Source organism: Carcharodon carcharias, chromosome 7 (assembly GCF_017639515.1).
Source record: "Carcharodon carcharias isolate sCarCar2 chromosome 7, sCarCar2.pri, whole genome shotgun sequence".
NCBI lineage: Eukaryota > Metazoa > Chordata > Chondrichthyes > Lamniformes > Lamnidae > Carcharodon > Carcharodon carcharias.
The window spans coordinates 39,642,254-39,655,187 of NC_054473.1; the positions used below are offsets into that span (position 1 = coordinate 39,642,254).

The window sequence follows — 12,934 nt, forward strand, 5'->3', positions numbered from 1 at the left end:
ATAAGAATGGACAATGATTTACACAAACTCATATCTCTATAGATTCCATCACCAACTAGATTAAGAAATCAATGGAGCAGTCATATTCCAGTGCAGTAGATGAGAAAGTTGTAGCAAGTCAAAATAACCAATGCATAAATGTAATGCCAGTCAAAGCTGAAATCAGAAACCTAGGGCAGGATCTTTAAGGTTGCCGAGCAGGGGGCGGGGCCCGCTCACTGACTCATAAAATGATGCGGGAAGACGTCGGGTGGAACTCTCGACGTCACCCTGCGTCATTTCAATTTTTAGGTTGGCAGGGGCCTATTGAGGCTATTGACAAAGTCATTAGCCTCATTAATGAACCTGCCCGTCCAACCTTAAGGCCAGGAGCCCCGGCGGGCTTCAGAAAAAGGGCGGGATGTGGTTTCATGAGGGTTTTAAAAAATTTAATAAATGTATGATTTGAAGTGATGGACAAGTCCTAACTCATGTGACAGTGTCACATGAGAGGACATCAGGGAAATTTTGCTTTTGCACCTTTACCATTTTGAAATTTGGCACCGACCTCCCCCCGAGGCAGCACTTAGCCTCAGGGAGATGAGTGTGCTCTTTTGCGCACATGTGCGAAAGAGCGCACTCTCGGCTGAGTGAATCCCCCCCTGCTCGCACAGGGAGCGCATAGTGCTTCCTGGCTGGCGTCATGCTGGGCAGACCTTAATTGGCCCACCCACGTAAAATGGCAGTGCACCCGATTGGGGCCACCAATCGGAGGTGCGCCTGCCCACGTCCGCTCCTGCACTTTCCCCCCACCGACGGGGGGAAAATTCTTCCCCTAATGTCTCCTGGACTGGGAATTCCAATAATCAGATCACAACGACATTGGATCCCTTTGTTCAAAAATTTTGCATGAACTGCATTTGTGATTGTAAAATAAAAACTGCCCAAAGCTCTCCATTTTTCCTTCCCACCATTCAGCTGCAAAATGCGGGGCACCAAAACTACAATAACGGTCTTAATTAATGCAAATACATCGTTGGGCATACATCCTACACAGCTATTTTGAGCTGTCTGAATTATAGGAATGGATACACATGGGATACATCATTGTGATTTGTTTTTGTCTACTTGTTAGCCAATCAGTACTCTCTTCCCATGTGGTATAAATTGTTGTTCCCTTTACATTTGGTATTCTTGCAAATTGTCCTGATGAGTGCAAGATGAAAAGCTTTGACAAAAAAGAAGCATCTTTTCCAGCAATACTCATGATTTGTTTCTCCTGACAGTTAGATCACTGGGCACAGACAACAACTGGATCAGGTCAATCACTGCACTTGTTCAACCAGCAGCTCAATGGAAGACTTTGCTGTGTGCTTCCAGAATCTGCTGGTCCATGCTTCCCCTTGAATTCAGACATTACTGTCCTTAGCCTTGCACCAAGAGGGGCATTAAAATTCAACTCTGAGGGTAACTAGTGTTTTACACATACAATATTTGAACCAGAGACATGCTGAAAAAGATTTTCTTGGTAACACAAAAAGGCAAAATTGTAGTAAATAATATAACACTTTAATTAAGGACAAAAGTGCTTGACAGTTCTGGGTTTGAGAAAATATTAAAATCTTCTTTGCGAAACTTGAGAAATAAAGCATAATTTTAACATGGAAGTACCAAAAAAATTTACATTAGATGATTAATAGTGATTAGTTTGTAGTCAGCCAGTGAAATCTCATACCAGTTGCCAAATGGCAAAGGAGGAGAGTGTATCTCGTTTCCTGATGGAATCTTATCCACTAGCAACTTGTCAAATTTCAAAGCTGAATTAATGAAGGTTTAATGAAAAGCCTGATCTGGTTTGTATCTCATAGCTGCTGTCCAATATTTTGAATGCACTCTGGTAGCTCTGGCAGTATCCAGTAAGTGGTTGGTAACTGAATGATCTTTAATTCGATTGAGATTTCATCAAACAACAATGGAAGGGGAACAAGTCACTATTTTCAGGTTATTTTTTCAACTTAAATCTATATAAGGAAATGTAAAGGCATTTTATTTCAAATTTGAAAGCTAATGATTCAATGGTTTTTGAAAAGCATTATGAGCGAAAGACCAAAAATTTAAATTTACTTCAAATGCATTGTGATTATCATTATGTAAATCATCAGTGAATGTCATTTGGAAAGATTGTTTTTTTTAAGGCTTCAAAACACATTCTTTAGTCATCAAGAATCAGTGGGCTGATTAATTAATTTAAAGAAGGCTTTGCATTAACATGTAAATTAGAAGAAACAAGCAGGTAGATTCAATGCCACTTTCCTTCCTCTCACTTTGTGACAAATCTTTCATCCTTGAAAGACTGAGCTTTGTACAGCTGCAGTGGCGTATAAATCAGAGTAAGGATGTGAAGAGGAACTAATTAATAAATTGTAGCATGGGAGCACTCACAATTACAGAACATAGATGAATTGATTTCCCGATAGTGAAAAATAGACCCAAGGACTCAATATTGTTTTTAACCAGTTTCTTTAAATGGAAGTGGCTAAAACCCTGTTTCCCCTATTGCAAGAGGAGTTGAAATATTTTATAAGTTTTGGTCTGCTTTGTGCCATGCCCAGCTGTCTCCCGGCAACAGATGGCACTTCTCAGTATTCATAATTCCACCCAAAATACAAAACAATTGCCAAATCCTGCAGTGAAGTAATTTGAAAAAGAAATGAATGAACCAAGTGGTCTGTCACTCTTATCTGCTTGCACTTCAGAATAGTGCACTTGAAAGGCTGCACAGGAGTTTACTGATGCTTTATCTGTGTCCAGCAATTTTATAGGGACCTGCATCACCATGAGGAAGGGACGAGTTATCATGGGAGATGGAGGCGTGGATCCACGAAGCAATGCTCTCGAGAGGCATGCCAAAGTGATGGCCGGTTTCAGAACAACGTTTGCGCCAATTGCTACACAAATAAGCAGTTCAGTGTCTCATCTCCCTTTGGGAGGTTACTGTGGATGGAACAATTTAAAAAAAGGAAAAATCTTAGCAGTTGGTGCAAGTAATTTCAAGGAAATTATAGGCCATGATGTCACAACTCAAGCCAAAGAGTCAGCTGTTGGAGGTGGGGTTGGAGATGTTTTCTGTTTGATAAACCCAGGCTCAATGCCTCTGCCAATATTAATACCCAAAAAAACCTGTTTTTCCTCCTGCAAACCTCTGCTTACAGCAGGGTTACTCTTGCTAGTTCCTTGACATTATAGGAACATGAGAAAAACATGCCTCTCCACCCTAGGTAAAGTGGGCGTGCATCATGGTACTTGCCTGGAGATACCATTTCTATTAGGTTTTGTGCTCTGCACAGAATCCTACTGAAACCAGATAATTGAACACAAATGGGAGTGGCATCCCTGGGATTTAAACTCCAGACATTGAGGTTGAAACTCAAGCTCAACCATTCGAGCTGGAAGCAACTTTGCAGTGCAAAGCTTTTGTTCTGTAGTTCAACCATTCTGGAGTCACTTCTGTGCAATTGGAAAGGGTCACAATGTTAAAATTAATTCTTTTTTGCTACTTACGGCTTCTTCTAAGTGCTGCTTATCTGGGTGGTCATTTGGAGTGTGTCTGAGGATTTCTTTTAAGAGCAAAGGGTATTTCACCAGTCGACTACGTGGAATATCCAGGAAATTCCAGAGATCCAGCTTGCGACTAAAAGGAGACTCTAAACAACGTTGTAGAAAGTCATGGACTCGATGATCTTGTTTCTTGTGATCCAAAAGGGCTTTGGCTGCCACCTGGTTGCTGCAGTAACTATCATAGGAGTTTAAGCAAGGGAGCTAAGGGGAAAAAATAAATATGATTAAAAATACAAGATAAAATCTCTGCTGTACTATATGGCAGTGTCACCGAATCATTGCAAAATAAAGAAAAACTGAAAACACTGGGAATCTAAAAAACAAACTGTAAATGTTGGAAATACACAGTAGCTCACAGTTAGCAAAGAGAAGAGACAGGTTATAACAATTCCTGAAAGTACCCTCCATCAATTCTCTCCTTTCTCTCACAGACGCTAACTGACTTGCTGTGGATTTCCAGCATTTTGCAATTTTAATCAGTTACTGTTATAACGTAGGACGGTTCCAGAAGTGTGCAAAATTTCGCAAAAGATCTCCATAATTTTTCACTAGCAAAAGTCTGTTTCAATCAATATCACAAGTGTTTCTGTGGGTAGTTCCAATGACTGTCAAGTTCAATGCTCTCCAAAAAACCCATGAGGGCACTTTGAGAATCTAAAAAGACTATTGGACTAGCCTCTGAGCTAACAGGCTTTAGTGTGGAACCATTTGCATGGAGGTGTAATATAAGAAACAGAGCAGCAAAGTTGCATTCAGCAAACCTCAACAAACAGGAATTTGATAAAGACCAGGTCATTTGTTTTTTTGTGTTGTTGATTGAGGGGTAAATGTTGCCCAGAAGGTAAAAAAAACAGTTCAAGACCAGTACAAGATTGAACTGGCATGAACTGGTTTGGAACTGCTCTCAACTGGATTTTACTGGAAGCAACCGATGACATGGTAATTCTACTGGACTTATCAGGAATCCAGTAGGGACTCCTGGTTGCTCAGTAGGCACCAGTATTCTTCAGCTGGAACCATGCTCTGATGTGTCTCTCCCTGTGAGGTTGATGATTTTGGGGTTCATGTTCTGATGTCCCTCTCTCTCCCCATTGCAGCAACTACCCACCACCCCCACCCGCCCTCCTCCTGATTGCAACAATTCCCCACAAACTCTCTTATGACTGCAGCAACTCCCTCCCCACCACGACCCCTGGGAGTGTAACAACTACAAGCACCACCCCCCAACCGAACTCTCCCCCGCCCATTGCAGCAATCCCCTCCCCTACTCACTGCAGCAAGGTTCCCCTTGATTGCTCCCCCAAATTGCTGCAATTTCTCCACGATCACCACCCCCTACCATCCCGGATTGCAGTCAGAGATGTGGGCGGGGGGGGGGTGGGGGGGCGGTATTTTAAACTGGACACCATCTCAACAGTAGTTATGGAAATGTTAGTGTGGCACTGACTAACCTAGCTATAGCCAGAGCACCAGGGATAACTTCCCCTGCTCTTCTTGGAATCTTCTACATCTACCCAAGCAGGCAGATGATGCCTCGATTTAATGCCTCATCTGAAAAGTGGCACCTCTGATAGTGCAGCACTAATTCAGTGTTGCACTGGAGTGTCAGCCAAGATTTTGTGTTCAAACCCCAGAGTGGGACCTTGTGATTCAGAGTCAGATATGCTACCAACTTGAGTCATGGCTGACACTAATTGAAAATAGAGACATGTCAGGCTGATCTCTTCGACAAGCTACCATAACCATCCTTATTTCAACGGCAGATTCAGTCACCTTTTTGATCTGAAAATCATTAATTCAGTTCTAAAGATTTAGAGCTGGGTTTCAGCTCAGTTCGGCTAACACAGAATCATTCAGAACCACTGTAGTTTATTTGTATGTCCAGGAAGTCTGTAGTTGCTTTCAGAAATTTCAAGTTGAAAAAAACTTATTTCTACACAATCTACAAAACTTCAAAATGAATATTATCTTCTCATTTACATCTGAGGCCTTAAAATACAAGGCTGAATTCTAATCGGTTCTACAAAGGGAGTACACAATTTTTAAAATGTCCTTCCATTGAAAGTTAAGGACAAGAATTAATGAGATTGTGCATCTCATGCAATGCACAGCAAAATACAACGATAATGCATTCAGCAATGCAAAATTATTAATAGATACAGAATGGCATTACACTTAGAGATTCTATCAAGAATGCTGCACTGCAGTATTAATGTTATCACTAGCAAAAAACAACTTAAAGCCAGGATTGCTTTATAACTAGCACAGTCGGTGCTGTGGAATCCATGCTGCAATATAAATGGGGTAGGGTTCACTACACTGATAGCCAAGCCCATTACAAAGTTATTTCTACTTGTTGTAAAATGTAGGATTAGTAGACCTGCAAAAGAAATGGAGAGGGGGGTTCAGTCCCTAATAAGGTCCGAGGGAATAACTTTCTCTTGTGTTTTAAAAGAAGTCTGCAAGCATTTGGTCATTGTTACAGAAATGTAAATATAATGCAAATTTGGCGAAAGGTTGTATCCTGAAGCTGCCACCTGCACTATTAACTTGTTTGCTAGATGGCTGGACAAACCACAGGAGAAAATTGTAGAAACACCTAGCAAGTCTGGTGGCATTTGGGTAGAGGGAAAACAGAGCTGATGGTTTGGTCACAGACCAGAAACGCAGCAGAATTTTACTGGACCCCCAAGTGGCAGGAGCTAAGTTGTGAAGCCAGTAAAATGTGATGGAGCTGCATTGGGACTGCACCAGGATGCAATCCCCGCCCCCCCCATCCCGGGCAGGGAAATTTCCCAGCAGTGGGCTGCATACTAGATTGGCTGCTCGCCCCGTGGAGGCAAGCAGAAAATAGAAGCACTTAAGGCCCCATTAATGTTGCTTATGGTGGAGTGGCCGCCCCAGCCACATGGGGAGGCCACCGGTTTCATGAAGGCTTCCCCCCTTCAGCAGCCTGACTTGGGGGTTGAGGGAGTAGGCATTGGAGCCAGAAGTTCCCTGGTCCAAAGAAGGGGCCGCACGGAGGAAAGAAAGCCCAGGCGGCCCCAACAATTCTCCCCATAGGGCTTTCCCTACCATTGACAGGGCATACACTCTCAAGTCACCCGATTCTTAAAAGTTGAAATTACCTATCCGAGGATGCCTCCATTTTGAGGCGTCCTCTCGGTTACCTGCCTACCCTCTGCATTGACAACCTCTCTCAATGGTGCTGCTGAGGCTTCAGACTCACTGGCCCTCTGATTGAACCAACAGCCTGAAGGGCCGGGTAAAATATGGAATCTAGCAGATTCCACTGCCGGCAAGTGCACTCCTGAAGCTCACGGGACCCTGTTTCTCTCTCCACAGATGCTGCCAGACCTGCTGAATATTTCCAGCATTTTCTAATTTTATTTCAGATTTCCTGAATCCACAGGCTCTTGAACTACATGCATAAGCCAGTTTTCACTCTTGGTGGTTAACCTTGTTTAGTCTGTTCCGTTTACTGTCAATTTTAAGATTAAGGCTTCATATTTGTTTTTAAAGTCAGTGATAATTGCTAGTAAAATACCAAGTCTTTTAGTTTCCTCATTCATAATAACCTTTCACCATGGAAGGCCTCTCAGAACCAGCAGCCTGTTTAAAAGAACAGCCAAAGGGTCCCACCATTTTTAATAAATTAATTCACTTCAAAATCATATGAAATAATTGGCACCGTTACTGTTAATAAGTGGTCACGACTGGGATCCATGACCCCCATGCATTGCTCTCCACTCTGCCATGCTTCGGTTTAATTGTGCTGGTACATACTTGTGAATCCAAGTCCTGTTTATTTTACACATCTTAGCAGTGAGTGATCACTGACCAAGACGACTCATTGTAAACATATAAACAGAAGTGCTGTATTTCTGTAAACGCTAAAACTTCTGATCACATAGGGATGAGAAATAGTGCCAGTTTCTCCATGGGAGCGTAAACTCTAGATGCATTTACATTGCTGTAGATGCTCCAGAAGACTGGCTTGTAGCAGAGGCCCACAACTCCCAAGAACTGCTTCTGCCTTCTTACTATATTTGTTTGCCACAGATCTTCACTGGAGGACTAGCAGAAACAGCCCCGTTCTGCACCTCCTCAGTTTTTAGCACCCATGAAAAGTAAAATCATGGGCACTGTTGGAAGGATTGTATTTAACTCATTTCTGTGGCAATGTGTTCTTCATTGGAGAAAGATCATAATCCCATCACTAATAACACACAATAAGCAAGGATTTTATTCTATTTACCTTGCTGCAAAGATCACTCCTATTTCAAGGTGTTGAAGTGTGGAAAAGTGCTTCCTGAATTTACCCTATACTGGTCTGTTTCACCTTTGCAATTTAGTTTACAGTATTCCAGATTTGCCTTTCCTATTTCTTAACTATTTTGTATCCATCTTTAAGATGACATCTCAACATGTCCTTTTCAGACGGAAAAGTCGACGTTTTTGCTAGTCATTAATCATAACTCATGACCTTTTACACTAGTGATTGGCCTTGTGGTTCTTCTCTGCACAGCTTCCAGCACTTGAATATCTCCTTTGTATCTTGGCAAGTACAACTATAGTGCTGCACATTTTGACCACAACCATCTCTGACCATCGTTCTACAATTTTTCCATGTAGTTCAACATTCAACTGGGTTTGTCAATTGCTGCTGCACATGGGTTAGGCATGTGAATACCAAATCTACTAGTATTCATAGGTCACTTGCAACTTCAACCTTGCCTATTTCTAGAGTGCTTCACTCTGCTTCTAACTCTGTGAATCCATACTTAACTGTGAATCAAACTAAAGAGAGGTTTGTAAAATGACAACAAGAATTGCCATCTCCAGCTTGTCAGCAGAAAAGGGGAAAGATTGGGAACATGGAGATAAACTATTTCTGTTTGCTGGGGAGTATAGGACTGGTGACAGAGTCTAAAAATAAGAGCCAAACCTTTCAGGAGTGAAATTAGCAAACACTTCTATGCAAAAGGGCAGATAGAAGTTTGGAACTCTTTTCACAAGTTGCAATTGACCCTTAATCAATTGTTAATTTTAAAACTGAGATTCATAGATTTCTGTTAATCAAAAGGTATTAAGGGATATGGAACAAAGGCAGGTATATGGAGTTAGGTCACAGATCAGCCTTGATCTTGGTGAATGGCAGGTCAGACTCGAGGGGTTAAATAGCCTACTCTTGTTCCCATGTTCCTAACTATTCATTAGCATTGCTATGCATGACTGAGATGTTAATTTTCTCCATGAATAGTTTGTTTTAAAACAGTTAGAATTCAAACATCATGATTTATTTTTTAATTTAAATCACCTTCTGCCTCCAGAGAAATGGAAATCTAGGAAGGAGGAGAAACTTGATTGAGTAAATTTTACAAAATGTGATACTTGAAGCAACATTTTCTGTCACTTCATGTCAGCATGCACAGACATATGGTAGTGGTTACCTGAATCTTTCTGTGTCAAGCACAGAGCAAGGTGATAAAATGTTAAAGTTTGCAAAACATCAATTAAATCAATCAACTCTAGGCATATTTAAAAGGGAAGTATTTACATTCTTTCATATCAATGTTAACCCTTTTATTTTAGTGTCAATGGGATCTTTGTGCTGTACAAGCTTGAATCTGGCTCAGCCGACACCAGCCTAATTCAAAGCTGCTGGGTTTATTGATAAGCCGTCAGGAGGATCTTTTTTAACCAAACTGGATCTGCGTGGTATCTGGATTTAGCAAATCTGTCAAGTGTCTATTGGGGCTATCGTGGCCCATGCGAGACTGCACTTTTGGGAATTGATGACACAAACATACTAATGAATCAAATATAAAAGCAGATTTAAGAAAAAAAAGGTTGAAATAATTTCTTACCCAGCCGACAAGGATGTGGCCAACATGCTCTGTTGTCCCGTCTGGTTTCCTGGCTTCTCGGAGCCGGCTTAGAAGATCTGACGAAAAATAAATGAGGAAATGTAAGGGTCACAGCAGAGATGCTTTCTCCAAGGGGAAGTGCATAAACATTTACAGAAACATGACATTGTTCCACGTGAACCATTAAGCTCTTTATTACATTTGAGGCAACCTTCACATAACCACTGTGTTCAATCTAAGAGGAAAGCCATACCTTCATGCAAGGGGATTAGGGAATCCAGTGTTCCAAATATCTGATTCAGCTCCTGTTCAGTCATAATGGAGAGTTTGAGCATTGGATCGTGATAAGCCTATGAGAGATACCAACATTGTACATTTAATGATCCATATTTTGCTACTCAGTGCATTTTGCAGAGAGCATGTTTCAACATGTAACTGACTTGTTCCTTTATTGTAATGTTTCTGACCGACACATCCGAGATCCCAATGTCTTTTTGACAGTTGCAATTTTCTAAGTAATATTTATCAGATTAATTTCACAACAGGATTTATTTTAATGAAATTTAGCTGCAGGGTAAAGACAGCTTAAAACAAAAGCGAATTCAGTGATCCCACAATTAATTCAAGGAGATTTAAGAGCTGCTTGCACCTGAGGCCAATATTCCCACAGCACCGTGCACTGTTGCAGCAGAATGCTTACTCTGCAACAATACAATTCACATCTTCAAAAATAAAATGGGCTGGGGGGACACCATTTGACTAATAGCCTCGGTGATACTCTGAAGTAGAAATAGGAACTTGTGGTAGATATTTAATTATGCATTAATTCAATTGCTAATAGAAGACACATTTTGAACATTATTGGTTTTAGGTATGATTATTCAAGGATTAAAAGCTGTGGAAAATTCCAAATACATTTTTATCTGACAACTGGAAATAATGCTTGCATTACCTTTTTAGCTAGTTTCAAGTCTTCAATTAAAACTTGTTCTCCCTGGGAAAGTTCAAAAATTGCCTACAAAAGAAAGATATGTAAGTGAATCATTTAAATGGAGAGGAAATAGTCAAAATTAGATCAGTGATGTGTGTTATGTGAGTAAAGTGACACAGGTTGACCCAATTCCAAGCAATCAATCTAACCTCTCAGAAAGGAAAAATAGTATTCCCAATGTTTTACTTTCCCAGAACTGTTTTCTTACAAATATTTTCAAAAGAGAGTTGTGGAAAAGATGCACATTATCTGAACAAAAATGTGGGGAGAAGAAGAAACTTTAATAGTTTTCAGGTCTTGAATTAAGTGCAGAGGCCAAACGTCATAAACATCTGTTTAAAATTCATAGGCAAGATACATGAGAGGAGCTTTGTGCCATCCATATAGTATATAATTCTATAATTCATTATTAAAAATCTCGTCTGTCCTGCCCAGTTGCCTGTCGTCATGATTTTGTTGGTCACATTTTTATGTTATGCTTAACATTTAACCTGTCTTTTTGAACATGTAGGTTGCAAATCCTCTATGTAACAGTTGCCAGTTAACAATTCAATTGTGGCCTTTGGCCAGGAGGCATTGCTTTGAAGCAAATGTTTGAAATCTTTCAAGTTCCATTGCCATTTAGCATATTAAAAAAACCCAAACATGGGGAACGGCACAAGACACTTACTAAAAAGAAAGCTTTGCATCTAGCACAACTGCCAAAGAGTCCACCTATCATTCTGATGCAGGTTATGTAAAAGTAAAATTATAAAATCTTCAGCATGTAAATACCATTCCACCCAACTGTTCTATGTGAAGTGTTTGCATACATGAGTCTCCTACTACGCTAATTCTCTCTTCCCACTTTGCCCCCATATCCCTCTATTCCCTTTTCCCTCATGTATGCATCAAGTCTCCCCTTAAATGCATCAATGTTATCTTCTTCAACCACTCACATTCTCACCACTCTCTGAAAATAAATAAATAGATCATAAGTTCGTCATTTGATCTGTTAGTAATTATCTTGTACTTATGCTCCATTGTTTTGGATTCCATCATGAGTGGTAAAGGGTTTCTCTACAGCCGCCTTATCAAACCCCTTCATAATTTTATTCCCCCCTTAGTCTAAATGCAGGTGTAATTCATTAGGAAAACAAACTTATAAAAAAAAATAAATTTGTAGCGTGAAAATACACGCAGGTACAGTTATCTTCTGATTAACCTTAGGATGTTATACGGAGCTACAATATATAAATCATTGACCTTAAAGTTACAGGCCACTTTAGCAGCTAAATTCCACACTATGGTCTAGACTCCAAAACACCAATGAGCATTGCATAAGAAATTTACTAATATCTTAAAATTCTTGGAAATCAGGCCCAAGTATGTTTCTTTCCCAATTTCCAAGCTCCAGTCATTTGGATTCAGCACCAATAACACATACTTTAAGTTCAAAATTGTCTCAATTTTCATTTTGGTAGAACTTTAGGTAACATATAACCAATGTGATATTAAACAATTTTCAGGCATCAGCACATTACTCTGTTGGTTCTTTTTTGTTCTTAGGATATGGATGATGGTGGAAAGGTCACATATATTTCTCATTCTTAGCTGCCTTGAGGTATAGGTTGAGGGACCTTCTTTTGCACAACTTCCTAACTGTGTATTTCCAGTCCTATTGAGAAACTGTTGTATGAAGGATTTTTCCAGTTTGACTATATATTCTAAAAAGTGATATTGCCGTTTCCGTGCTGATTTGTAAATTAGTTTCACACAATCACTAATTGATGGCAATTAACATTTAAACATCTGCTTTTACTATAAATGCAAAAGCTATGATTACAGGATTCTTTTACAAAAAGCTATTTTTCTTTTGTATTATTGCAATCACTGGCCAATGTTTTCACTAGGACCAATAACGTCTAGTTACTTTGGTGTTACAGGTATATTCCTTACTTTTGATATTATTACAATAAAAACTATTGCGTGAGAGAGGATGGATTAAATGTTACCCACATTGGGAAGAGGACTGTTACATGATATGGAATGGTTCACATCTAAGTCTCTCATAAACAAATGCAATATTTTTCAATGGGAGGGTGCCTACATTGAAAGACTAGCAGATTATTATAAAGGTCCTGCTATATTCCAATTATACAGGGATGGTTGTATTTATATTACTTTATCAATCAGACAGCTATTATAGGGAACCATTAATAAAGATTTGTTGCTGCTCATGATAACAAAATATTTGGTTCTGTACAATCCTGACAAATCATTAGCACTCCTGTAATTTTGGAATAGAATTGACAGTAATTTTAAAAATAAATTATATTCCCCAAATAAAGTGTCATGTCAACAACTGAGCAGTGTAATAAACAAGCGACAGGTTTCTCCACTGTTGGAAGAACAATTTTCGATTATGTTTACCTCTGTAACAAAAAAGTTTTGAGTTGCTTGCACTCTCATTCCTAATCTACAAAGACATGGATGT

At 39.8% G+C, this 12,934-nt stretch overlaps 1 protein-coding gene across 4 annotated transcripts in view; it reads right to left on the reverse strand.

Annotated features, from left to right (window-relative positions):
- arhgef3 (Rho guanine nucleotide exchange factor (GEF) 3) overlaps positions 1–12,934 on the reverse strand; it is a 398,934-nt gene that overhangs the window by 5,999 nt on the left and 380,001 nt on the right. For all 4 annotated transcript variants that reach the window (XM_041192201.1, XM_041192202.1, XM_041192204.1 and 1 more), the window contains 4 exons: positions 10,420–10,482; positions 9,721–9,817; positions 9,468–9,544; positions 3,541–3,798 (listed from right to left, as the gene is read on the reverse strand). In XM_041192201.1, the coding sequence (XP_041048135.1) occupies positions 3,541–3,798; positions 9,468–9,544; positions 9,721–9,817; positions 10,420–10,482 (495 nt within the window). The remainder of the gene's footprint in view (positions 1–3,540; positions 3,799–9,467; positions 9,545–9,720; positions 9,818–10,419; positions 10,483–12,934) is intronic.